This window comes from Hoplias malabaricus, chromosome 18, assembly GCF_029633855.1.
Source record: "Hoplias malabaricus isolate fHopMal1 chromosome 18, fHopMal1.hap1, whole genome shotgun sequence".
Taxonomy (NCBI): Eukaryota; Metazoa; Chordata; class Actinopteri; order Characiformes; family Erythrinidae; genus Hoplias; species Hoplias malabaricus.
In genome coordinates this window covers 3,998,022-4,025,521 of record NC_089817.1, presented here as the reverse complement: position 1 = coordinate 4,025,521, position 27,500 = coordinate 3,998,022, and the positions used below count along the sequence as shown (strand labels likewise).

At 45.8% G+C, this 27,500-nt stretch overlaps 2 protein-coding genes across 2 annotated transcripts in view; both read left to right on the top strand.

Moving 5' to 3' along the window:
* unc13bb (unc-13 homolog Bb (C. elegans)) overlaps positions 1–3,698 on the top strand; it is a 39,831-nt gene extending 36,133 nt beyond the window's left edge. The window contains exons 27-29 of the mRNA XM_066650599.1: positions 460–552; positions 1,528–1,687; positions 2,014–3,698. Coding sequence (XP_066506696.1) covers positions 460–552; positions 1,528–1,687; positions 2,014–2,299 — 539 coding nt within the window. The 3' untranslated portion in view covers positions 2,300–3,698. The remainder of the gene's footprint in view (positions 1–459; positions 553–1,527; positions 1,688–2,013) is intronic.
* A 2,753-nt stretch (positions 3,699–6,451) lies between these two features.
* The window catches only part of atp8b5b (ATPase phospholipid transporting 8B5b), a 28,494-nt gene continuing 7,445 nt past the window's right edge, over positions 6,452–27,500 (top strand). Inside the window, exons 1-22 of the mRNA XM_066650222.1 lie at positions 6,452–6,687; positions 11,508–11,592; positions 12,006–12,061; positions 12,153–12,266; positions 12,424–12,522; positions 12,978–13,039; positions 13,402–13,474; positions 13,626–13,696; positions 14,064–14,146; positions 14,439–14,597; positions 14,911–14,999; positions 15,069–15,262; positions 17,173–17,381; positions 17,887–17,930; positions 21,575–21,740; positions 22,635–22,823; positions 23,023–23,138; positions 24,194–24,358; positions 24,795–24,906; positions 25,856–25,961; positions 26,473–26,614; positions 27,483–27,500. The exon at positions 27,483–27,500 is cut by the window's right edge and continues 166 nt beyond it. Coding sequence (XP_066506319.1) covers positions 11,538–11,592; positions 12,006–12,061; positions 12,153–12,266; positions 12,424–12,522; positions 12,978–13,039; positions 13,402–13,474; positions 13,626–13,696; positions 14,064–14,146; positions 14,439–14,597; positions 14,911–14,999; positions 15,069–15,262; positions 17,173–17,381; positions 17,887–17,930; positions 21,575–21,740; positions 22,635–22,823; positions 23,023–23,138; positions 24,194–24,358; positions 24,795–24,906; positions 25,856–25,961; positions 26,473–26,614; positions 27,483–27,500 — 2,322 coding nt within the window. The 5' untranslated portion in view covers positions 6,452–6,687; positions 11,508–11,537. The remainder of the gene's footprint in view (positions 6,688–11,507; positions 11,593–12,005; positions 12,062–12,152; positions 12,267–12,423; positions 12,523–12,977; positions 13,040–13,401; positions 13,475–13,625; positions 13,697–14,063; positions 14,147–14,438; positions 14,598–14,910; positions 15,000–15,068; positions 15,263–17,172; positions 17,382–17,886; positions 17,931–21,574; positions 21,741–22,634; positions 22,824–23,022; positions 23,139–24,193; positions 24,359–24,794; positions 24,907–25,855; positions 25,962–26,472; positions 26,615–27,482) is intronic.

Below are 27,500 nucleotides of genomic sequence, written 5' to 3'. Positions count from 1 at the left end.
TTTCTTATTGTCACCCATCCTCAGTGCCTTCTTCAGCAGTGCAGTGGCCACCAGAGGTCGCTAGAGTGTTAAACCTCGAGTCCTCAGCTGTTTCTTCCTCATCATGTTTCTGCTCTCTGGCCTGAATCTGTCTCTGTTCATTGCTGTAAATCTTAGCTTTCTCATTGTTCTCTTTTCCTGTTTATTCCTCCTCCTTCTCTCTCTTCCGCTGCGCTGTGCTATCGTCACCGCTCTTTCCGCCCCAGTGCATGGTGGGAAGGGGATGAGGATAACGACTAGTGAGAGAGTCCAGCCGTGCAGGGGTAGGTGCTGACCCCAGGACAGTTTAATTACTGCCCGTCTTCACCTTCTCCTGGTCCCAGCAGTTTAGACTCGAACCCACTCTAACTGTCTGAGTACTGACCCCAGAGCAGTTCCGGTCGCTCTGTCTCACTCTGCATGTGATATATTTCACCTCAGGTTCAGGAGTGGACAAACCAGTGGGAGAAGTGTCCATTCAGATCGACCTGTTCACTCATCCAGGGACAGGGGAGCACAAGGTCACAGTAAAAGGTCAGTCTTCTGCCCAGTAACCCACAGGAGGGCGTTTTTCACATTTAAACCAAAGACCAGTACCACTTAGATCTGTCCGTTTACCTTTAGTCTCCAGTTCAGAGCGAGTGTGTTGTAACTTTATCTTGTTAATTTTGTTCAGTTTACAACTAAACAACAGCCGCTGTCAGTAGCCAGTTGGAGTTGAAGTGATAGTTCAAGGAGAGATTATACTGAACTTGTTTGGCAGTGATGTTTATTTGGGCTGACACTAATCATCCCAGCTTTCCTTCAAGATTTTTTTAACAAACCTAATATAAATTGAGGGCGGCACGGTGGAGCAGCAGGTAGTGTCACAGTCACAGCTCCAGGGACCTGCAGGTTGTGGGTTCGATTCCCGCTCCGGGTGACTGTCTGTGAGGAGTGTGGTGTGTTCTCCCCGTGTCTTCGTTGGTTTCCTCCGGGTGACTGTCTGTGAGGAGTGTGGTGTGTTCTCCCTGTGTCTGCGTGGGTTTCCTCCGGGTGACTGTCTGTGAGGAGTGTGGTGTGTTCTCCCTGTGTCTGCGTGGGTTTCCTCCGGGTGACTGTCTGTGAAGAGTGTGGTGTGTTCTCCCTGTGTCTGCGTGGGTTTCCTCCGGGTGACTGTCTGTGAGGAGTGTGGTGTATTCTCTCTGTGTCTGCGTGGGTTTCCTCCGGGTGACTGTCTGTGAGGAGTGTGGTGTGTTCTCCCTGTGTCTGCTTCGGTTTCCTCCCACTCAAAAGTGTCCGTAGGTGTGAGTGTGTGAGTGAATGTGTTTCGCCCTGTGAAGGACTGACGCCCCCTCCAGGGTGTGTTCCCACCTTGCGCTCAGTGATTCTGCGTAGGCTCTGGACCCACCGCGACCCTGAACTGGATAAGTGTTACAGACAATGAATGAATGATGATGTAAATTCATGTCTGATAGGCTTCCATGAGTAAAAACAAACCCATCCCCTCTGTCTTTTCTCCGTTCTCAGTGGTGGCAGCGAATGACCTGAAGTGGCAGACGTCAGGGATGTTTCGGCCGTTTGTGGAGATCTCCATGATCGGCCCTCACCTCAGCGACAAGAAACGCAAGTTCACCACCAAGTCCAAGAACAACAGCTGGGCGCCAAAATTCAACGAGACGTTCCACTTGTGAGTAAACTCAACAACTTCCCGGCAGCACGATCACCACGAGACGTCTTCCTGTAACACGTTCCTGAGACACTAGCGATTATTTACTCCTGGTTTAAATGTTCCACACACAACCTGGAGTCACAGGCTGCTCAGACTTTAATGCATTTGATTACCTTCAGTACAGTTCAGTATATAATTACACTCACTTCTAACAGCTCCGGCCATTTTCTCTGCTCACGGCCCAGTGACAGTCGAGATATGACGATGTACAGAATCATTTGGTAAAGAATGTGCGTGTGTGTTTCTGTAATGTGTGTATGATACATGTTGTGTGTATTTGGCAGTATCCTGGGGAACGAGGACGGCCCGGAGTGTTACGAGCTGCAGGTGTGTGTGAAGGATTACTGTTTCGGACGAGCGGACCGGGTGGTGGGCGTGGCCGTGATCCAGCTGCGAGACGTGGCTCAGAGAGCCAGCTGCGCCTGCTGGTGTCCACTCGGGACGCAGGTGAACATGGACGACACGGGGCAAACCGTGATGCGTATCCTGTCCCAGCGCTCCGGAGACGAGGTCGCCAAGGAGTTCGTCAAACTCAAGTCAGAAACCCGCTCGGCCGAGGAGGGCAGATGAACTTCAGCAGGGCCTCCTTCAGTTAAATCGAGGACAGAGCTGTAAGAAGTTAAGCTAATGAAGAAAATGCTGCTGATCAATGGAGGAGGGTGTTACAGGGTGGACTCAGACCTCTGTCCACTCAGAAATATATCGTCCTCCTTTCTGTCTACTGTTTTTATAATGTGCCGTCCTCACAGGGCTCTTAGCTTAGAGGCTTCAGGTCTCACTCCTGATGTCATACTCTCTCTAGATTTAACCATCTCTCTCTCTCTCTCTCTGTACTGTGTGTGTATATGTTATATTTACACACACACACACACACACTCTACACACTGTTATATCCAACTGGTGTATCAGTAGCTCCCAGCTGCAACTCAAACTCAAATAAACAAACAGTACTCACTGCTGCCCTCTAAAGGCTTCACAAACAAGCATCAAAAACAGATTCTGCACTGCCGTCTAATAGCATTATTCATTATCCAGTTCAGGATCACGGTGGGTCCACCACTGACCCTGAAGGGGGCGCCTGTCTTTCATAGCTCACATTCCTAGGATCAGTGTCTGTAGGAGACCGTGTGACTTCTGTTATTAGAATGGACCAGTAGCAGTCGTCCAAATTCAGACAGAAGGTGGTGTTACGACAGTGAATATAGAGCATGTATTTACACCACAGGGGATTTGTGTTTCTTATTCTTACTCACTCGTGTGTGTGTGTGTGTGTGTGTGTGTGTGTCAGATACACCTCAAACCATGGATCATACAGGGTCCTAGATGTTTTGTGCACTTTGTATCCCCCATTTTGCCATGTGTGTAAATGCCTTATTTAATTTGGTTTGGTGAATGTGTGAAATACGTGGGAGTTTACGACTGCGGTGTTTGTGTGTTAGACCCTGAATGTCCCTCCAAGTCAACAGTAATATCCAGTAACTTCACCTCCAAATGAGAGCAAGCCCAACTGTGCCTTTCAAACTACAGGATCTGTTCTGTTGATGGTCCTTACTCCCTTCATCAGAGAGAGAGAGAGAGAGAGAGAGGCTGGGTGAATGGAGGCCAGATTCACCTTCTCTGTAAATACTATGTGGTCAGAAGTTTGTGGACACCTGCTTATCCAATGTTATGGTATTTAGTTAGGGAAGGGATTTCGGTACCATCACTCCAGAGAACGCAGTTCCACTGCTCCATGTCACGCCATGACCTGAGGCTCATGTGTAGCTGCTCCAGAGTGTCCCGTTTCATTCTATTGTCTACAGAGATTTTAAAAACCAACACGTGTCCATTTCTCTAATTTTAAAAGGTGTGTGCAAACTTTTGGAGATTATAGTGATTGGTCTGACTACAAAAAGACCACGTTGATAAGAGACGAGCTGTTTGTGTGTGTGTGTTTGTGTGTGTTTGTTTGTATATGTGTGTTTGTATATGTGTGTTTGTATATGTGTGTTTGTGTATGTGTGTTTGTGTATGTGTTTGTGTGGGTGTGTTTGTGTGTGTTTGTGGGTGTGTTTGTGTGGGTGTGTTTGTGTGTGTTTGTGGGTGTGTTTGTGTGGGTGTGTTTGTGTGTGTTTGTGGGTGTGTTTGTGTGTGTGTGTGTGTGCACGTATACACAACCTCAGCATTCACAGAAACACACACGGCCTGGAAACTTAAAGGGAACTTGACCAAAAATGCACAAGTTGCATCCCTGATTAGCATCTCATTTGCATAATGAACTGTGGTAAATGTTGTGGTTGGATTTTTCCTTGTAAGCAGTCATTTCTTGATGCTTTGAAATCGATGCTTATACTGACCCCTAGTGGCCTGGAGGTTTGAATCTATAGAAACCTGTTCGGAACATGGGCCGCGTGTTGGGGAGAGGAAGAAAACTGGTTCGTTCTGGTTCATCTCACGTAAATTGCACTTTATAGAAAGTATATTAAAAGTAACTGTCACTTTTTCTGAGTTTTTATTAACTCTTTCCTGCATGAATTGTCCGAGACTGTTTGGTGTTAAATATGACTGATTGTTCCTTTAAAACTCAAACACCGGACCCTACGCTGGACCGAAAACTGGACTCTACTCTGGACTCGTCACATCACGGATGTAGATAATGTGTGGATATTGTGCTGGTTTGACTGTAGTGGTCAGTGTTCGCTGTAGGAAGGGGGCTGTTGTACTGTGAATGAATGTGTTTGGTGGTGGTGGTGGTGTGGTGTAAATAGCCAATACACTATGGATCCATTACTCCAATGACCACCAGGGATAATTAAAAACACACAGCATGTTCTTTCTCACTGCTGAGGCCTTATTTTAGTTGGTCTTTCTTAAACTAATGTTGTTTTCTTTGTCTCGTGATTTTAAACAAGTGTTTTCTGTTGTTTTTTACTTTGTATTTTCTCCTTTTTTGTTGTGGAAAGACTGTAAATCAGAGCAATATTTGTATCTGTGTCTCCCTTTATGTTTAAAGACTTGGGTGTTATTGTATTTGTATTATTTTAGTTTCTTTACGCTGGAAAATCATCATGCAATCTGAGCGATGTTCAACACACCGTGTAAAGTTATCTACTCCGTCTTAGCGATGTGTTTTGTAAGAAAACTCAACTTGTGTTTTTGAAACATCTCTTGCCAATGGTCGTAAAGATCAGAATCACTCACCGTACACTGTACATACACTGTTACTGTGACTTTGAGGAGCATGTAGTTAGTGCTCTTTGTACACACACATACACACACACACACACACATTCCTCGTGCCAATTTGTGCAAGTGTTCACTTTTCTTTTTTTTGTACGTGTCTTTTTTTTAAACGTAAATTCTTGCACTACTGAAACCGTGACTGAAACAAAAAGCATGTGACGCAGCTCGAGTGTTAAACCACATGTTTGGGATAGTTTTATCAAGTTTTATTTATATTCACTATAATGTGCAGAAACCATTGTGTTGGTGTGATCATTAAAACTGTGTCTGTGTACACTCCAACAAATGACTTTTATATAAAACATTTAAAGGATGAGCTGCTGTGGTGTGTTTTCTTTTGTTTTGGAATAAAGAAAGTACCGGAGCCCCGGTAATTCATTCATTCATGTCTGTCTTTGACTGTCTGTGAGGAGTGTGGTGTGTTCTCCCTGTGTCTGCGTGGGTTTCCTCCGGGTGACTGTCTGTGAGGAGTGTGGTGTGTTCTCCCTGTGTCTGCGTGGGTTTCCTCCGGTTGAGTGTCTGTGAGGAGTGTGGTGTGTTCTCCCTGTGTCTGCGTGGGTTTCCTCCGGGTGACTGTCTGTGAGGAGTGTGGTGTGTTCTCTCTGTGTCTGCGTGGGTTTCCTCCGGGTGAGTGTCTGTGAGGAGTGTGGTGTGTTCTCCCTGTGTCTGCGTGGGTTTCCTCCGGGTGACTGTCTGTGAGGAGTGTGGTGTGTTCTCCCTGTGTCTGCGTGGGTTTCCTCTGGGTGACTGTCTGTGAGGAGTGTGGTGTGTTCTCCCTGTTTCTGCGTGGGTTTCCTCCGGGTGACTGTCTGTGAGGAGTGTGGTGTGTTCTCCCTGTGTCTGCGTGGGTTTCCTCCGGGTGAGTGTCTGTGAGGAGTGTGGTGTGTTCTCCCTGTGTCTGCGTGGGTTTCCTCCGGGTGACTGTCTGTGAGGAGTGTGGTGTGTTCCCCACGCTCCAAAAACACACGTTGGAAGGTGGATTGGAGACTCAAAAGTGTCCGTAGCTGTGAGTGTGTAATAATGATCACGCGCCAAAATTATACCTGCTCTGTCAGGGGGTCCTAACCATTGAAGAACTGTGTGAAAGTATGCAGAGCAATGGTTTACCACAACATGTGAGCCAGAAGAAAAAAGCTGCCTTTATTTCTAGTGCTAATTTGCATTCCTATTTTTTCCACTTATTTTAAACTTGTTTATAAAGTTCCTCCAGTTTGTTACAGTGCCTCTGTGGCCGGTGTTTCTAATAAAGTGTCTGATGACTGAAGCACAAGGTAAGACTTAAACTTGGAGAGCTGTGTTGAACTGTGGGGCCAGGACGTTTCTCCAGGTGAGTGTCTGCTGCTGGTTGGTTGTGGTCTGCTCCACGTCACCATTCGGGCGGTTGGTGGTTTATTGCCCTGCCCTCGAGTCCAAAGATCAGTTAATGTTTGTTTTTTTTTTGTGCGTAGAACAGTCACACTCTCCATTTCCTCTCAGACCCAGGTGTGTCCACTCTCCTCCGCCTCCGTTCCTCTCTCACTCTGACCTCTGGCCTCTTCCTCTAACCTGAAGACTGGACCCCATCATTCTCCTGGACCTTCCCAAAGCCCCCCCTGGAACCTGCTCTGCTCAAGTGGAGCGCATAATAAATCAGCGTAGTGTGGCCTTTTGGGAATCGTAGTCCACCTGACCTTGCTGTTCTCTCGCCCGAGACGAGACCCCTCTTCAGGAACTGGACGGGACCTGAACTCTTTAAGGTGGGCTTTATTCCTTTATAGTTTTAGTGCCACTGGTTTTAAAATGAGCTCTTCTGGGGTAAAACAAACCCGTTTGAGAGAGGTGCGGGTGCACACTTGGTCTGGAGCAGAGACGGACTGTACTAAGAGCTCAGAATAAACAGAAAAACTGAAGAGGGATTGAGAGCGGAACATTGCTGGTTGGATCCCCACGACTGAAAAGTCAAATCTGGGGTCAAGTGAAGTAAAAGACCAGCACTGTCTCCTCCCTCAACATCCACGACTGAAATGCCCTTGAGCAAGGCACACAACCCATTACTACTCCTCAGGGGCGCTGGGATGGCTGGCCGCCCTCCAGTTTTGTGTGTGTGTGTGTGTGTGTGTGTGTGTGTGTGTTCACTGCCACAGAAGGGTTACGTTTTATTGTACTGTTGTGCAATGACAATAAAAGGACATTTACACTTGTTTCCATTAAAAGAAAAAAAGTACATGAAGCTTTCTTAGTGAATATAAACAGTTGTGTTTGATGTATTTCTGATCCATATTCCTGATCCATGAAGCTGTAGCTCAGAGTAAAGTACAGCTAATGTTTTTAAATGATGTCTGAAAATGAAAATCACTATTAAAAATGCGTATGTCCAGCAGCATGGTGTCACAGAGCCTTCTGAAACATACCTGGTGTGAGAGTGGATCTCTATGTGCTGTGTAAACAGAGGCAGGTGTTTTCCCACTGGTGGCAAGGGTGGGGGGTGTGGGGGGGGGGGTGGTCATAGCTGTGGTCACTAACCTGTGTCGAGGCACTGTGACAAAATCCTTTACCTGGAATGTAGTGTCAGTCCCTGGACCTTTCTCTAATTTATATAAAGGACATCACTGATCACCCACAACATTAAAACCACCTCCATGTTTCCACTACCCACTCAGGAGCACTCTGTAGTTCTACTGTTTGTAGTCTAGTTCCCCCTGTGTCTGTGTGGGTTTCCTCCGGGTGACTGTCTGTGAGGAGTGTGGTGTGTTCTCCCTGTGTCTGCGTGGGTTTCCTCCGGGTGACTGTCTGTGAGGAGTGTGGTGTGTTCTCCCTGTGTCTGCGTGGGTTTCCTCCGGGTGACTGTCTGTGAGGAGTGTGGTGTGTTCTCCCTGTGTCTGCGTGGGTTTCCTCCGGGTGACTGTCTGTGAGGAGTGTGGTGTGTTCTCCCTGTGTCTGCGTGGGTTTCCTCCGGGTGACTGTCTGTGAGGAGTGTGGTGTGTTCTCCCTGTGTCTGTGTGGGTTTCCTCTGATTGCTCCGGTTTCCTCCCACAGTCCAAAAACACACGTTGGTAGGTAGATTGGCAACTCAAAAGTGTCCGTAGGTGTGAGTGTGTGAGTGAATGTGTGAGTGTGTGTTGCCCTGTGAAGGACTGGCACCCCCTCCAGGGTGTATTCCCATCTTGCGCCCAATGATTCCAGGTAGGCTCTGGACCCACCACGACCCTGAACTGGATAAGGGTTACAGATAATGAATGAATGAATTTCTTGAAGTTATAATTAGCGTATGGATATTTTACATTCAAAAATATTCATAAGATTTACTTCTAATTTGCATATGTTCTGAATATGTCTGTGTTTGAGATGTTAGCGTTAGTCGTCGTAGTTTGGTGGGAAAACGTTGATTGCAGAGAAACTCACATCTCTTTACAGTGGAAACAGGCGCCTCTGTCAACAACAGAGAATTTTAATTTCCTCTTCACCTCCACCCTTCGGTTGATCGAGCCCCACAGCAGTGTTCTCCCCCTGTGTAAACAGCCCCTGTTCAGAACGCCCGCTTTCAGCACCTGTTCCTTTAAATGATAATGAGCCGCTCGCTGTTCACCCCGACCCCGAGCGCACAGCAGTGAGGAGCGAGGAGCAGCTCTGGCTTTTAGTTGTTTTCGCTCTGTTCTCTTTCTTCTCCGTTCGCTTTTCTCCATTTTTGCTCAGTGCTCTTATTTCTCTGCACTCGTTATATAAAGGATATAGAAATGTATAATAATTTCTGCAGTTGTAACTCAACTATAAAATAACAATTAAAGATATAAATGTGTAAATTATATATTTATAAGTTCTTTCAATTGACTCATGACCACAAGCTGTATCTGAGGAGCTTTACTTTATAGGCTGCTGATCTGAACGGGGCAGTGTGAGATGGATAGAGATTAGATAAAGAGAGAGAGAGAGAGAGAGAGAGAGAGCTCAGGTCTAATGTTCAGGGTTATGGATTATCTGTTATCATTTCTTCATTCTGTAACGATCTCAAAGCGCTCAATGAGAGAAGTGTGTCCTGAGCAGGAAGAGGAGGACTATAATGATTCTGTAAACAATGTGTCAGTTGTGTTGTGTAATATATTGACAACATATTTATAAAATGTAAGAACTTATGAGCACATGAACATCATGGGATCATTAATGAGTTCAGTGTCTTTGATCTTTACACTGATAACGACCTTGCCCTCTATGAAACTTGCTTATAAATCACTCACTCACATACACACTCACTCACTCACTCACTCATTCACATACACACTCATTCACTCACTCACTCATTCACATACACACTCACTCACTCACTCATTCACATACACACTCACTCACTCACTCACTCACTCATTCACATACACACTCACTCACTCACTCACTCATTCACATACACACTCACTCACTCACTCACTCATTCACATACTCACTCACTCATTCACATACACACTCACTCACTCACTCACTCACTCATTCACATACACACTCACTCACTCACTCACTCATTCACATTCACACTCACTCACTCATTCACATTCACACTCACTCACTCACTCATTCACATACACACTCACTCACTCACTCATTCACATACTCACTCACTCACTCATTCACATACACATTCACTCACTCACTCATTCACATACACACTCACTCACTCCCTCACTCATTCACATTCACACTCACTCACTCACTCATTCACATTCACACTCACTCACTCATTCACATACTCACTCACTCACTCACTCACTCATTCACATACTCATTCACTCACTCACTCACTCATTCACATACACACTCACTCACTCACTCATTCACATACTCACTCACTCACTCATTCACATACACACTCACTCACTCATTCACATACACACTCACTCACTCACTCATTCACATACACACTCATTCACTCACTCACTCATTCACATACACACTCACTCACTCACTCATTCACATACACACTCACTCACTCACTCATTCACATACACACTCACTATATTAATGAGTGAGAGAGTATGAATGTGTGAGTGAGTGAGTGAGTGAGTGAATGAACAGTCTTTGCACAGTTCTTATGGAAGGAACTTTTATTGCCATAATTTTACTCATGTAACTACAGCTTTACTGCAGGGAGGGTTTAGGATGCTCTACACACTTCTGTCCATCCTACAGACTGCTGCCTTAATAGCAAACAGTGTGTGTGTGTGAGAGAGAGAGAGAGAGAGAGAGAGAGAGAGAGTGAGAGAGAATGTAAATGCATCACCATCTCCTCGAGCGCTCTGCTCTGATAAGAGACACTGTTATAAATGCTGTGTGTATTTCCTGTAGTTTATTATTAACTTTGCAGAGGCCAGAAACTCCTTTAATTCTCTGAGCTGCAGAGGCCTATTGTCACTACTCTACTGTAGTGTACTCTATCACCAGTTTTGTGTGGTTGTTGTTGTTTATGATTTCTCACACGTTCTAATGATGCCACCTGCCCTTTACACTGTGTGAAATCTCACTGTGACCATGTAGTGACCCACAGAAATGAGTGAAGGTCTCACAGAATAAAGTCCTTTACCGTATCGTGTTATTGTCGTCTCCTGTAACTTCATCACACGCAGAGGGTAGAGTATAACACGAGATGCTGTGTCCCATTGAGCACTTATTCACTGAAGAAAATGTATTTAGATATAGAACTTCAGTCTTTAAACATGTCTGTGATATAGACGTGATATGACATATTTCCAAAATTTCCATTCATTGTCTGTAACACTTATCCAGTTCAGGGCTGCGGTGGGACTGGAGCCAAGACTGGGCGCAAGAGAGGAACACACCCTGGAGGGGGCGCCAATTCTTAACAGGGTGACACACACTCACACATTCACTCACACACTCACACCTACAGACACTTTTAAGTCTCCAATCCACCTACCAACGTGTGTTTTTGGAACGTGGGAGGAAATAGGAGCACCTGGAGGAAACCCACGCAGACACAGGGAGAACACACCACACTCCTCACAGACAGTCACCCGGAGGAAACCCACACAGACACAGGGAGAACACACCACACTCCTCACAGACAGTCACCCGGAGGAAACCCACGCAGACACAGGGAGAACACACCTACTCCTCACAGACAGTCACCCGGAGGAAACCCACGCAGACACAGGGAGAACACATCACACTCCTCACAGACAGTCACCCGGAGGAAACCCACGCAGACACAGAGAGAACACACCACACTCCTCACAGACAGTCACCCGGAGGAAACCCACACAGACACAGGGAGAACACACCTACTCCTCACAGACAGTCACCCGGAGGAAACCCACACAGACACAGGGAGAACACACTACACTCCTCACAGACAGTTACCTGGAGTAAACCCACACAGACACAGGGAGAACACACCACACTCCTCACAGACAGTCACCCGGAGGAACCCCACACAGACACAGAGAGAACAACTCTCCAGCACTGGCCTGAGGAGCTGTATTCTCTGGAGTTAGGGACCTGTAAATGCTGGACGAGCTCATGTCCAAACACTTTTGCTTGTAAAAGATGTATGTGTCTGTTCCTCTGTTTGCAGAATGCAGCTGGTCGTGTGAATGAGTGAAAGATGGGGTCTGTGCTGTCAGCGTGCGGACTGAACTTTCAGAAAGAGACAGTACATGGTAACGCACCTTCATTGTCTTCATATCCACAGTAATTACAATGAGAACCAGCCATAACATTAAAGCCATATCCTAGTTTCTGTATTCACTGTCCACTGACCAGTGAGGAGCACTGAGTGGACACAGGACGCTGTCGGCTGGATGTTTTTGGTCGGCGGACTGTTCTCAGTCCAGACACTGAGGGGTTTAAAAACTCCAGCAGCACTGCTGTGTCTGATCCACTCTACACCAGCACAACACACACCAACACACCACCACCACGTCAGTGTCACTGCAGCGCTGAGAATGATCCACCACCACATCACACCTGCTCTGTGGGGGTCCTGAGCGCTGGATAAATCAGATGTTAGATGTTTATTCACTGTAAACCTTTCTAAAGAAGCTTTATTCGTTATGTTTTCCTTCTGCTGCAGAGGAGAGGCATCTCAAAGCGAACGACAGAGAGTTCAACCTCTCCTTTAATTACGCTGTGAGTAAAAGCCCCTCAGAGAAGTGTGTTATGTTTCACACTGTGGTGTTCTGTAGGACCACGTCCTGAAGTTTTCTCTGTGTCTCTACAGAACAATGCCATCAAAACCTCCAAATACAACGCCTTCACCTTCCTGCCCCTCAACCTGTTCGAACAGTTCCAGAGACTCGCCAACGCTTACTTCGTCTTCCTCCTCATCCTCCAGGTGAGGAACGTCTCTGAGATCCTCTACTGAACCTGTTTGAAAGACGCCCGCCCCAGGCTCTGCTCGTCCAAACGACTGAGCGCTCCTTTAAATATGGGCCATCTAAATGAAGGCAATTCAAATGAAGAGGGATTGTGTGTGTGTGTGTGTGTTGTAGCTGATCCCAGCGATCTCCTCGCTGTCCTGGTTCACCACTGTGGTTCCTCTGGTGCTGGTGCTGAGTATCACTCTCGCTAAAGACGGCTCTGATGACCTCGTAAGTGCAGCTGCTGCAGCAAGGCTTTCAGACGTGAACTCAACTGAACTCAATTGAATTGAAATGAACTGATTTGAACTGAACCAAGCAAAATGTATCTTCTCTCTCTCTCTCTGTCTCCCTCTCTCCTGCTCTCTCTGTTTCTCTCTCTCTCTCTCTCTCTCTCTCTGTCTGTCTCTCTCTCTCTCTCTCTCTCTCTCTCTCTCTCTCGCGCTCTCTCTCTCCCTCTCTCCTGCTCTCTCTCTCTCTCTCTCTCTCTGTCTGTCTCTCTCTCTCTCTCTGTCTGTCTCCCTCTCTCCTGCTCTCTCTCTCTCTCTCTCTCTCTCTCTCTCTCTCTCTCTCTCTCTGTCTCCTTCTCTCCTGCTCTCTGTCTGTTTCTCTCTCTCTCTCTCTCTCCCTCTCCTGCTCTCTGTCTGTTTCTTTCTCTCTCTCTCTCTCTCTCTCTCTCTTTGTAGAACAGGCATAAAAATGACAGACAGGTGAATAACCGCAGGGTGGACGTCCTCATTGACGGACAGTGAGTATCTGATGTAAGCCTCAGACAGGGGCAGGCTGTACATATCAGTGACCTGCAGCGGTGGCAGGTTTGTATTGAGCAGGCCTTGTCTCTCAGACTGAACAGACTTGTAAAAAGGGAGGTATGGTTTTATTTGTAAATGTCTTGTTAGAATTGGGATTTCATTTAGAACAGAACAATTCAAAAGTGGTAAACCCTTACAGCCGTGAGCACATTCGGGAACACACTCTCCCATTGGTCAGCGGGATTTCCTTCACGTGTTTCTAGTGTAGGACCAGGTCAGTTCCAGCTGTAGTCAGTTATGGTCAAAGACCTGTGTTCAGTGCTGACCCTGTTCCACTGTTCCACTGTGTGCTCCTCAGGCTGAAGAATGAGAAATGGATGAATGTTCAAGTTGGAGACATCATTAAACTGGAGAACAACCAGTTTGTCACAGTGAGGACCATATCTATCTCTCTCTCTCTCACACACACACACACTATTATTCAAAAGTGTGAGTTTACTGTAATGTATATGTATCACAGATGAATGTATACAATGACTTTAACATACATTCCCCTTCCTCTCTGTTATTCCTGTAATTGAGGCTGACCTGCTGCTACTGTCCAGCAGTGAACCTCTGAACCTGGTCTACATCGAGACCGCGGAATTGGACGGGTCAGTAATACACACCACAAACCCATTAAAACCTTTATACAGGTTCTATAGACGTGTTCATTACATCACATACAACCTCATGATGTCTCTCTCTCTCTCTGTCTCTCTCTCTCTCTTTCCCTCTCTTTCCCTCTCTCTCTCTCTCTCTCTCTCTCTCTCTCTTTCCCTCTCTTTCCCTCTCTCTCTCTCTCTCTCTCTCTCTCTCTCTTTCCCTCTCTCTCTCTCTCTTTCCCTCTCTCCCATTCTCTCTCTCTCTTTCCCTCTCTCTCTCTCTCTCTCCCTCTCTCTCTCTCTTTCCCTCTCCCCCCCCCCTCTCTCCCCCCCCTCTCTCTTTCCCTCTCTCTCCCCCCCCCCCCCTCTCTCTCAGTGAGACCAATCTGAAGGTGAAGCAGGCTCTGACTGTAACAGGAGACCTGGGAGATGATATTGAGCGACTGGCCACTTTTAATGGTGATTTACATACATTTTTTTTGAAGGAAACATGGCAAAGCCACGCTGTTTAGAGAAACGAAAGCAAAATTCAGTACAAAAACTTCAAATAAACTTCAGATTAATCCAGATCACAATTAGATTATTATTATTATTATTATTATTATTATTATTATATTAGAATTTTATTATTAAATAAACCTCAGTAATAATGCCTCAGAAAACGAAATGAAACGTAACGAGAGTAGAATCGTTAATGGGAATGAAAATGAAAAGTAAATGAAACAGTGTATTAATGCTGCTGTTTGTGCAGGCGAGGTGCGATGTGAGGCTCCTAACAATCGTCTGGATAAATTCACTGGGACTCTGAAGGTTCAGGGAGTGACCCATGCCCTGGACAACGAGAGGATCCTGCTCCGCGGCTGCACTCTCCGCAACACCGAGTGGTGCTTTGGCCTCGTGCTGTTCGGAGGTTCATCACACGCTCACTTTTACTTTTACTCATACGTTAGCTTTCCAGGACCGTCAGAGCTAGGCCTTCAGTTCAGGCCAGAAATCAGAGCTTGGTCAGAATCAAGAAGAAAAAACAGCTCTATGTTTGTGCTTGTTTAAGCCTTCTGTTCAGCTCCTGAAGTCCTGACCAATGAAGAGGACTAACTGATAACAGAAATCACATATTCTCTGAAGACCTTGAATGTTCCTCACGGCTTTACACTTACATTTACTCTCTCCCTCTCTCTTATAAACTAGTTTTATTCAGCAGTGTCCTCTCTGAACTTCACTAGGTCCTGATACGAAGCTGATGCAGAACTCGGGGAAAGCTGTGTTCAAGCGCACAAGCATCGACCACCTGATGAACGTCCTGGTTTTGTTTGTGAGTGACAGATCTATGATTTAAAAACTGCTCTGTCTGCTCCACTCCTACAGCATCTGTCCTTTTCAGATATTCGGCCTCCTGGCGTTCATGTGCACTATTCTGGCGATCGGGAACGGCATCTGGGAGCATCAGCAGGGCACTTCGTTCACAGCGTTCCTCCCTCGGCAGGAGGGGGCAGACGCAGCCTTTTCTGGATTCCTCACCTTTTGGTCTTACGTCATCATCCTCAACACCGTTGTGCCCATCTCACTCTATGTCAGGTCGGTGGATAATGGGCTTGCAGGGACAATTAATCAATTTATATTAATAAATTATGAATAAATAATTAACATAAATAAAGGATGTTTATACAACAACACTTTCTGCAGTATTTAAAAGTTCATTTGTCATTTTATTCAACAAATATAGCCTTCATTCATTGTCTGTAACACTTCGGAGCTCCGGAGCCTACCTGGAATCACTGGGCACAAAGCAAGAACACACCCTAGAGGGGGCACCAGTCCTTCACAGGGCGACACACACTCACACTCACACCTACGGGACACTATTGAGTCACCAATCTACCTACCAACGTGTGTTTTTGGACTGTGGGAGGAAACCGGAGCACCCGGAGGAAACCCACGCAGACACAGAGAGAACACACCACACTCCTCACAGACAGTCACCCGGAGGAAAGCCACGCAGACACAGAGAGAACACACCACACTCCTCACAGACAGTCACCTGGAGGAAACCCATGCAGACACAGGGAGAACACACCACACTCCTCACAGACAGTCACCCGGAGGAAACCCACGCAGACACAGGGAGAACACACCACACTCCTCACAGACAGTCACCCGGAGTAAACCCACACAGACACAGAGAGAACACACCACACTCCTCACAGACAGTCACCCGGAGGAAACCCATGCAGACACAGGGAGAACACACCACACTCCTCACAGACAGTCACCCGGAGGAAACCCACGCAGACACAGGGAGAACACACCACACTCCTCACAGACAGTCATGAATGTTTGAATTTTGAATTACAGTTATATGTTTCACGACCCGAATCCCGCATTTTGCGGGGTAGAAACACACCTTATATAATCAGCTTTGTAAGTCTTGAATGTCTGAACGCGTCTGTGAGCTCCGTATACCGTTAGAAAGCGCAGATCCTACCGTTTCTAAAAATAGCGCTCGCATCGCGGTGCTGTGAAGCGTCTGGGAGTAATTCAGTGTGAAAAACCACCTAAAAATCAAGGCGCTCCTTCAAAATTTTTGTCTTATGTCCTTGTCATGAAACATTCTAACGATATTCGCTAAAATCAGAAAAAAATACGCTGCAAAGAGACAAGAAAGACGCTGTTTACTTTCAGTTTCCTTTTAACTCACATAACTTCAACCCACGCTGTCTCTGGGCAGAAAAAAGTACCAAAATGTTTTTTATTTGTTGGGATATTGTCCATATTTGCCCTGAACTAAATTCCTGAAAGTCTGGGCCTGCTGTGACTGTCAGAACTTTATCAGTCATACATCCCAGAGCTTAGAATATCAAGAAAAATATGTCCGTCTGATGCTAAAAATTTATTTTATTACAGTAATATGACATGTAATAAATTAGCATCAAAAATGCTTATGTTTTCAACTAAAATACACCTCACACTAACAATCTGTGTCAAGATATCTGATGTGGGAATATGATTTCAAGGCTGTACATTGAGAAATATGAAAAAAAAAAAAGCAGGCGCTAGGTAAAATTTTTGGTCAAAACATGACAAATTTATAGAAAAATTGATTTATCGGTCAGCATGAAAACCTCAAGTGATTACATATTTGAGTAGCTAAGGTTCTTTAGAAAATAAAACAACATAGCCATATTCAATATGTCACATAATTACTGTTTAAATGCAACTGAAAGAGGCACTGACAAAAAAACGGAATAGCAAAATAGCTATATATATAGGGTCCATCGAGTTAAAACTTATTTGTTCACCTAAGAGATTTCCAAAATGCTGCCCCTTTGCCCCGATTCATGTTGATCTCTTTGACTGGAATCCGTCCGTGAGATCGTCCAGTTGGTGTAATGTTATATAGTAAAAGACACGAGTTGATACGCAGTGTGATAACCTGGTTATTGATGAGATGTATTTAATTGTCATGGTTTTGATTGCTCTGTTTACAGTGTGGAGATTCTCAGACTGGGGAACAGCTACTACATCGACTGGGACAGGAAGATGTACCACACCAAGACTGATACTCCAGCCCAAGCTCGAACTACCACCTTAAATGAGGAGCTGGGGCAAATTAAATACATCTTCTCTGACAAGACTGGCACCTTGACTCAGAACATCATGACCTTCAACAGGTGCTCCATCAACGGGAAGTCTTACGGTGAGAGAGTTTATCATAAGAACCATTCAACAGTAAAACACTTCACAAGATGCTAATGTTGCTAACAGTCGGTTAATTAGATTAAGGACAAGCACTGGGACTGGTTATTGGGCTCCATCTCTGTCCATGTACTAGTGTAGGATGTTGCTCATTTCTCTGATTACTCAGCATGCTGTTAACTAACAGGCATCTGAATTAGTTAGTGTCTCCTACAAGCGTGTAGAGCTCAGAAGACATTGATTTAGAGGCGATTAAAAAAAGACGTGGTGGAGATTTATACATCACCGTGGACACGTGTTCACCTTTACTCTCCCAGACTGGTAGCATCATGTGATAAACGAAAAGTTGGAGCTAAATGACTTTAAATAAATATTAATAAAAGTAAATAAACAAAGAAAATTCTATAATGGTCATATCATTCTGCTAATATTAGCTCCTATTCTGTTCCACACATTATAAATAAGCTCTTCCTTTATTCTCATGTTTTCAATGGGTGTCTTTCTAGGTGAAGTTGTGGACTTTGCCGGACAGAGGGTAGAGATTACTGAGGTTAGTAGCGAATCATTATTTTTAATATATTTGCTAACGTAAAAGGTGTCTATGAATGTTATATGGTATACTTGGTTTACTGTTGGATCAGTTGAAATGAACACATGAACAACACACACCATCTCGCTACGCACTGCTACAACACACGCCATCTCGCTACACACTGCTACAACACACGCTATCTCGCCACACACTGCTACAACACACGCTATCTGGCTACACACAGCTACAACTCATGCCATCTGGCTACACACAGCTACAACTCACGCCATCTGGCTACACACAGCTACAACACACACTATCTCACTACACACAGCTACAACTCACGCCATCTCGCTACACACAGCTACAACTCACGCCATCTGGCTACACACTGCTACAACACACGCTATCTCACTACACACAGCAACAACACACGCTATCTTGCTACACACAGCTACAACTCATGCCATCTGGCTACACACTGCTACAACACACGCTATCTCGCTACACACAGCTACAACTCACGCCATCTGGCTACACACAGCTACAACTCATGCCATCTGGCTACACACTGCTACAACACACGCTATCTCGCTACACACAGCTAAAACACACGCTATCTCACTACACACAGCTAAAACACACGCTATCTCACTACACACAGCTACAACACACGCTATCTCGCTACACACAGCTACAACACACGCCATCTGGCTACACACTGCTACAACACACGCCATCTGGCTACACACTGCTACAACACATGCCATCTCGCTACACACTGCTACAACACACGCCATCTGGCTACACAGAGCTACAACACACGCCATCTCTCTACACTCGACTACAACACTTGCCATCTGGCTACACACAGCTACAACACACGCCATCTGGCTACACACTGCTACAACACATGCCACCTCGCTACACACTGCTACAACACATGCCACCTCGCTACACACTGCTACAACACACGCCACCTAGCTACACACAGCTACAACACATGTCACCTCGCTACACACTTCTACAACACAGGCCATCTGGCTACACACTGCTACAACACACGCCATCTGGCTACACACAGCTAGAACACACACCATCTGGCTACACACAGCTACAACACACGCCATCTGGCTACACACAGCTACAACACACGCCATCTCGCTACACACTGCTACAACACACGCCATCTGGCTACACACAGCTACAACACACACCATCTGGCTACACACTGCTACAACACATGCCACCTCGCTACACACTGCTACAACACACGCCATCTGGCTACACACTGCTACAACACACGCCATCTGGCTACACACAGCTACAACACACACCATCTGGCTACACACTGCTACAACACATGCCACCTCGCTACACACAGCTACAACACACGCCATCTCGCTACACACTGCTACAACACACGCCATCTGGCTACACACAGCTACAACACACACCATCTGGCTACACACAGCTACAACACACGCCATCTCGCTACACACTGCTACAACACACGCCATCTGGCTACACACAGCTACAACACACACCATCTGGCTACACACTGCTACAACACATGCCACCTCGCTACACACTGCTACAACACACACCACCTCGCTACACACTGCTAAAACACACGCTATCTGGCTACACACTGCTACGACACACGCCACCTTGCTACACACTGCTACGACACACGCCATCTGGCTACACACTGCTACAACACACGCCATCTGGCTACACACAGCTAGAACACACACCATCTGGCTACACACAGCTACAACACACGCCATCTGGCTACACACAGCTACAACACACGCCATCTCGCTACACACTGCTACAACACACGCCATCTGGCTACACACAGCTACAACACACACCATCTGGCTACACACTGCTACAACACATGCCACCTCGCTACACACAGCTACAACACACGCCATCTTGCTACACACTGCTACAACACACACCACCTCGCTACACACTGCTACAACACACGCCATCTGGCTACACACAGCTACAACACACACCATCTGGCTACACACTGCTACAACACATGCCACCTCGCTACACACTGCTACAACACACACCACCTCGCTACACACTGCTAAAACACACGCTATCTGGCTACACACTGCTACGACACACGCCACCTTGCTACACACTGCTACGACACACGCCATCTGGCTACACACTGCTACAACACACGCCATCTGGCTACACACAGCTAGAACACACACCATCTGGCTACACACAGCTACAACACACGCCATCTGGCTACACACAGCTACAACACACGCCATCTCGCTACACACTGCTACAACACACGCCATCTGGCTACACACAGCTACAACACACACCATCTGGCTACACACTGCTACAACACATGCCACCTCGCTACACACAGCTACAACACACGCCATCTTGCTACACACTGCTACAACACACACCACCTCGCTACACACTGCTACAACACACGCCATCTGGCTACACACAGCTACAACACACACCATCTGGCTACACACTGCTACAACACATGCCACCTCGCTACACACTGCTACAACACACACCACCTCGCTACACACTGCTAAAACACACGCTATCTGGCTACACACTGCTACGACACACGCCACCTTGCTACACACTGCTACGACACACGCCATCTGGCTACACACTGCTACAACACACGCCATCTGGCTACACACAGCTAGAACACACACCATCTGGCTACACACAGCTACAACACACGCCATCTGGCTACACACAGCTACAACACACGCCATCTCGCTACACACTGCTACAACACACGCCATCTGGCTACACACAGCTACAACACACACCATCTGGCTACACACTGCTACAACACATGCCACCTCGCTACACACTGCTACAACACACGCCATCTGGCTACACACTGCTACAGCACACGCCATCTGGCTACACACAGCTACAACACACACCATCTGGCTACACACTGCTACAACACATGCCACCTCGCTACACACAGCTACAACACACGCCATCTCGCTACACACTGCTACAACACACACCACCTCGCTACACACTGCTACAACACACGCCATCTGGCTACACACAGCTACAACACACACCATCTGGCTACACACTGCTACAACACATGCCACCTCGCTACACACTGCTACAACACACACCACCTCGCTACACACTGCTAAAACACACGCTATCTGGCTACACACTGCTACGACACACGCCACCTTGCTACACACTGCTACGACACACGCCATCTGGCTACACACTGCTACAACACACGCTACCTCGCTACACACTGCTACAACACACGCCATCTGACTACACACTGCTACGACACACGCCACCTTGCTACACACTGCTACGACACACGCCATCTGGCTACACACTGCTACAACACACGCTACCTCGCTACACACTGCTACAACACACGCCATCTGGCTACACACTGCTACAACACACGCTACCTCACTACACACTGCTACAACACATGCCATCTGGCTACACACTGCAAAATGAATAGGCAGCATGTTTGTTAATTAAATGTAATTGAGTAAAAATATACATTTTGTTGTTTACAAATACAAACAAGTACAAAAATAACATTAACATTGTGAAAATACTCAGAGAAAATAAAACGTTATGTCTGTGCCCTGCAGAAGACGGAGAAGGTGGATTTCTCCTGGAACTCTCTGGCTGATCCCAAGTTCTTTTTTCACGACCGAGCTCTGGTGGCGGCGGTAAGGCAGGGGTCCCCAGAGGTTCAGACTTTTTTCCGTCTGCTTGCTCTTTGCCACACTGTGATGCCAGAGGAGAAGACTGAGGGTGAGTGAGAGATGTGTGATCTGTTTATGCCCTAGAGGAGCTGTTTAGTTGTTTACTATGTGTTTTTTTTCCCATTTTGTTTGTTTGTTTTTAAGGATATTATGTTTTTCTAATTTTCTTTTTAATTATTGGCGATGTACAGTTCTACCCTCTTCTCCCACTCCCCCCAAATCACACACAACTCTGGACCCCAGTGTGTCTCCTGAATTAAAGATCTCTGTAATCTCACAGGTGTCTCCTCTGGAGTTTTAATGGAGATCTGAGTAAAGTCACAAAATGTGCTCAGATTTGCCAGGGGAGCTATATCCTACTCACTATTGTATCTCTCCTTTATCTCTCACTAGTGTCTCTTCTCCTTTTTGTCTCATTCTTTCATCAGCATTTTGTCTCTTGAACCGTTATGGAGCATCCTATGAGCATTACAATTTTCCCCTGGGATTTGAAGCCAACCATTGTTATTGTTGTTGTTGTTGTTTTTTAAAGCTAACGTTAATGTAAAAGCACTGGACAGTTCAACACACCAGAGGAGATCGCTAACTGCCCAGGTCTGTCACATCAGCTGACAGACACCCGCAACCCTAGCTAGCACTGTGCACACACTGAAGGGAGATGAGGGGCCATCCTGCCCACCCAGGGAGCAAAGCCAGTGGTGCTCTTTAGAACTTCCAGCCTCAGAGGGCGGAGACATCACTGGGGATCAAACTGGACACCACCTGATTGTTGCCAGTTTCTGATTTAGTTGCTCTGTGTGCCTTGGTTCACTATGTTGAGTTAACTCCAGCCCACTGGTTAAAGGTGGAAGTAGTCCACCAATTTTACAAAATTCTCCATAATACTGTGTTGGACAGCAATGTAAACGTATTGTAATGCAGCGTGATCTCTGTTCTTCTCCAGGGGAGTTGTACTACCAGGCTCAGTCACCTGATGAAGGAGCTCTGGTCACTGCGGCTCGTAATTTTGGTTTTGTGTTTCGTTCTCGTACTCCTGAGACCATTTCTGTGGTGGAGATGGGTGTCAGTGTCACCTATGAGCTGCTGGCCGTGCTGGACTTCAACAACGTCCGCAAACGGATGTCTGTTATCGGTAAGGACTGGATTCCTGAATGTGATGGAAGCACTGACATCTGTCAGGATCATGTTAGAGTGATGTTGCCAGGTTCTTGTAAAGTGTTAGCGATTTGTTGTTGGCCTTTGACAATGAATGCTTACATTTCATTACCATTGCTAACATTACGCTTTTAATTAATGTGTGTGTGTGTGTGTCTGTGTGTGTACGTTGTCAGTGCGGAGTCCAGACGGCACGCTAACTCTGTTCTGTAAAGGTGCAGACACCATCATCTACGAGAGGCTCCACCCGTCCTGCTCCAAACTGATGGAGATCACAACTGAGCACCTCAATGTGAGAGTGTTAACAAGCAAAGTTACACCTGAAGGAGCAAATGTCCTCAGAGAGATTTTTCTGTTATTTTGCAAAAATAAGCCATAGACAAAATTTCTCTTCGGACAGGAATAGTTTTACCTGTGGACGTGGGGTAAAGTAATTATTACCCGAGAATCTCAGTAATTTTAGTCCCGTCCGAATACACCATTTCAGACATTTTTCATCTCGTTTCAGAAAAGATTCCTGACCTTTTTACTTCTGTAAAACCAGCAGTAAAAATGACCCCAGGTTATTTTAATCCCGTCCGAATTGAAAGGTGTGGTAATATTGTGTCATATCCCGGAGAAAAGGAGTTTTTTTGCGGGTTTTCTTAAGAGAGGAGGAAGAGAAGGAGGCATTTAGTGAAGTATACATTTTAAGAAAATGCTTAGCAGCTGAAAGAAGCACCACACTCAAATCCACAAAATGACCTGTAGATATGTTTAGTCCACAGTAGTAGTCTCCATATGTGTTATGAATGTGTGTCGCTACCATTAAACAGTGTAGAATATTGTTTATAATAACTGTGTGAAGGATTGGGAAATTTTTTATTTTTTTTTATTTTTTTTTTATTTTTTGCCACCATCTCACCCGTTATCTGTTATGAAGGACTAGAAGATCAAGTCGTTGAGGGCGGTATGCTTTTGGTGGGAGGGCTGATCTCAGAACAGTTGTGACAGTCTAAAAACTCCAGCAGCTCTGCTGTGTCTGATCCACATTGTGTAACAGTAGAGCATGAATTAAGTAGACCTCCCATCTCTGTTATTTTCACAGCGATTTCTTATTCAGTGCGAATCCACCATAAACGTTACTGACGTCTTGGGGAAAAAAGTACATTACCACAGCACCCCATGTAAATCCAATCCTGTCCAAACAGGGCAATAGTCAATAATTTTTCTCAGAAATGTTTAATATTTGATTGCAGGGAATTTTTACCGATGATGTACTTGTAAAAATACAACCTAAAAAAGTAAAAACCTTCAACCTGTTTGTGAACATTCAGAATTTATATGTGTGTGTGTGTGTGTGCTCAGGAGTATGCTGGGGAAGGCTTGAGGACTCTAGCTCTGGCGTATAAAGACCTGGATGAAGCGGAGTATGAGATCTGGAGAGTGCGCCACCATGAGGCCAGCACTGCTCTGGACGACCGCGAGGCTAAACTTGATGCCATTTATGAAGAGATTGAAAAGGATCTACTGGTAAAGCTCACACTTCCAGAAATGTCTTTCCTGTGTCTGAATAGTTAATTTAGTTATACAGAACATGTGGGATGTGGTGGTGGACTGGTGCAGAGTGGATCAGACACAGCAGTGCTGCTGGAGTTTTTAAAACCTGTGTCCACTCTCTGTCCACTCTGTGAGACACTCCTCCCTCGTTGGTCCACCTTGTAGATGTAGAGTCAGAGACAGTAGCTCATCTGTCGCTGCACAGTGTGTGTCGCTCGTCCTCTAGTCCTTCATCAGTGACACAGGACGCTGTCGGCTGGATGTTTTTGGTCGGTGGACTGTTCTCAGTCCAGACACTGAGGGGCTTAACACTTTCTGTTTTTGTTGACCTTAGTGTATCAATTATATGTTTTTTTTGGCCTGTTTAAAGCGTTTATAATTTAATCCTGTCTCACTGTTTCATCTTTAGCTCATTGGGGCGACTGCAGTTGAGGATAAGCTGCAGGACGGGGTCCCACAGACCATCGAGCAGCTCTCCAAGGCTGACATCAAGATCTGGGTATTGACTGGTGATAAACAAGGTCAGAGTTATCAGCTAAACTCTATTGCTTACAGTATAATACACAGGGTGGGCCATTTATATAGATACACCTTAATACAATGGGAATGGTTGGTGATATTAACTTCCTGTTTGTGGCACATTAGTATATGGGAGGGGAAAACATTTCAAGATGGGTGGTGACCATGGCGGCCATTTTGAAGTCGGATGTTTTGGATCCAACTTTTGTTTTATCAATGGGAAGAGGGTCATGTGACACATCAAACTTATTGGGAATTTCACAAGAAAAACAATGGTGTGCTTGGTTTTAACGTAACTTTATTCTTTCATGAGTTATTTACAAGTTTCTGACCACTTATAAAATGTGTTCAAAGTGCTGCCCATTGTGTTGGATTGTCAATGCAACCCTCTTCTCCCACTCTTCGCACACTGATAGCAACACCGCAGGAGAAATGCTAGCACAGGCTTCCAGTGTCCGTAGTTTCAGGTGCTACACATCTTGATGGTACGGTGTGGTATATGGGGTACAAAGATAGTGGGGCCATTCTTCATCAATGGAAACCTCAAGGCCACTGGATATGAGAAATTGCTACATGATGATGTGTTTTCCTCTTTATTCACTGAAGCTGGCACCACCACATTATGGGTGTCATATCTGAGCATTCCTAGATGAACAGTTTCCTGGAAAGTGGATTGGTCGTCGTGGGCCAGTTGAATGGCCCCCAAGGTCTCCCGATCTGACCCCCTTAGACTTTTATCTTTGGGGTCATCTGAAGGTAATTGTCTATGCTGTGAAGATACGAGATGTGCAGCACCTGAAACTACGGATACTGGAAGCCTTGGCTAGCATTTCTCCTGCGGGAACTCTGGGGAAAATATGTACATTACAAGTTAAGGGTGTTTTTTTTTTTAATGATAATCCTGAGGTAAAAATATTAATCATTTTACATGGCTTTTTTATTGTTGTACAGAAACGGCGGAGAATATTGGCTACTCCTGCAACATGCTTCGAGAAGAGATGAAGGAGGTGTTTATCATAGCAGCCGACACAGCGGAGAGTGTGAGAGAGGAACTAGTGTGAGTTTATAGCCCTCTGCTTCTCTCACTTTATAATACACTTAACGCAGATTTTACAACCAATCAGAGCAAAGACACAGCAGAGCATCAGAAACACATTAGTGTCTGTTTATTCGTGTACAAATAAGTAGCAAATATGAAGTAGTCCTGGTCTCTGTCATCAGATCAAAGGTCGCTTCATCTGTCCGAGGCTAGGAGTCGTAGAGGTCACAACTGGCTGTGCTCTCTGATGGTTTAGGACGGGCCCCACTCTCCCCCATCTCTCCGCTCGGTGTTTTAGATATCACAGCTGTCTGTCAGTGGATGTGATGGATCTGGGCAGTTTGTGTTCTCCTCCTGTGTGTTAAGCCATTGACCTCTTGTCTCAGAGGAAGCACGTGTTCCACCCCACCCTCCTGTAGCTGGTGGCTTCATCTAAACCTTGGGGATAATATATATATATAAAATAAATGATGATTTGTGAAACTTCTGATTGAGATTGAGCTGACATCATCTACTCCAACGCATCCAGGAATGCCAGGAAAAAGATGTCACCTGATTCTCCGGATGAGACTCCCTTTCGGAGGAGTAAGATCCTGGGCAAAGTGTCTGAGTTTGTGATGGACGAGACGGTGGACGGAGAGTACGGCCTGGTCATAAACGGTCACAGCTTGGTGAGCACAGCTTCGGATCTTTTTGTTGTTGTTGTTGTTGTTTTTGAGAATGAGAACACACAATTGTGTCATAATATCCTCAATATATTGTTATACAAAAATAAATAATTAAAAATCATAAAAAAAACCCTCATACACACACACACACACACACACACCTATACAGTCACACACACACACGTCTGTGGACAATTTCACACACTCACCTAGTCACACACACACACACACACACACACACACACACACCTATACAGTCACACACATACACACACACATCTGTGGACAATTTCACACACACACACACACACACACACACACCTATACAGTCACACACATACACACACACATCTGTGGACAATTTCACACACTCACCTAGTCACACACACACACATACACACACACGTCTGTGGACAATTTCACACTCTCACCCAGTCACACACACACACCTATACAGTCACACACATACACACACACGTCTGTGGACAATTTCACACACTCACCTAGTCACACACACACACATACACACACACGTCTGTGGACAATTTCACACTCTCACCCAGTCACACACACACACACACACACACACACACACACACCTATACAGTCACACACACACGTCTGTGGACAATTTCACACACTCACCCAGTCACACACACACACACCTATACAGTCACACACATACACACACACATCTGTGGACAATTCCTCACACACACAAACACACACAAACACACCTATACAGTCTCACACACACACACACGTCTGTGGACAATTCCTCACACACACACACACACACCCCTATACAGTCACACACATGCACACACACTCGACCACTGTCTTATATTCTCTCTCTCTCTCTCTCGTCCAGGCCTACGGTCTGCAGGAG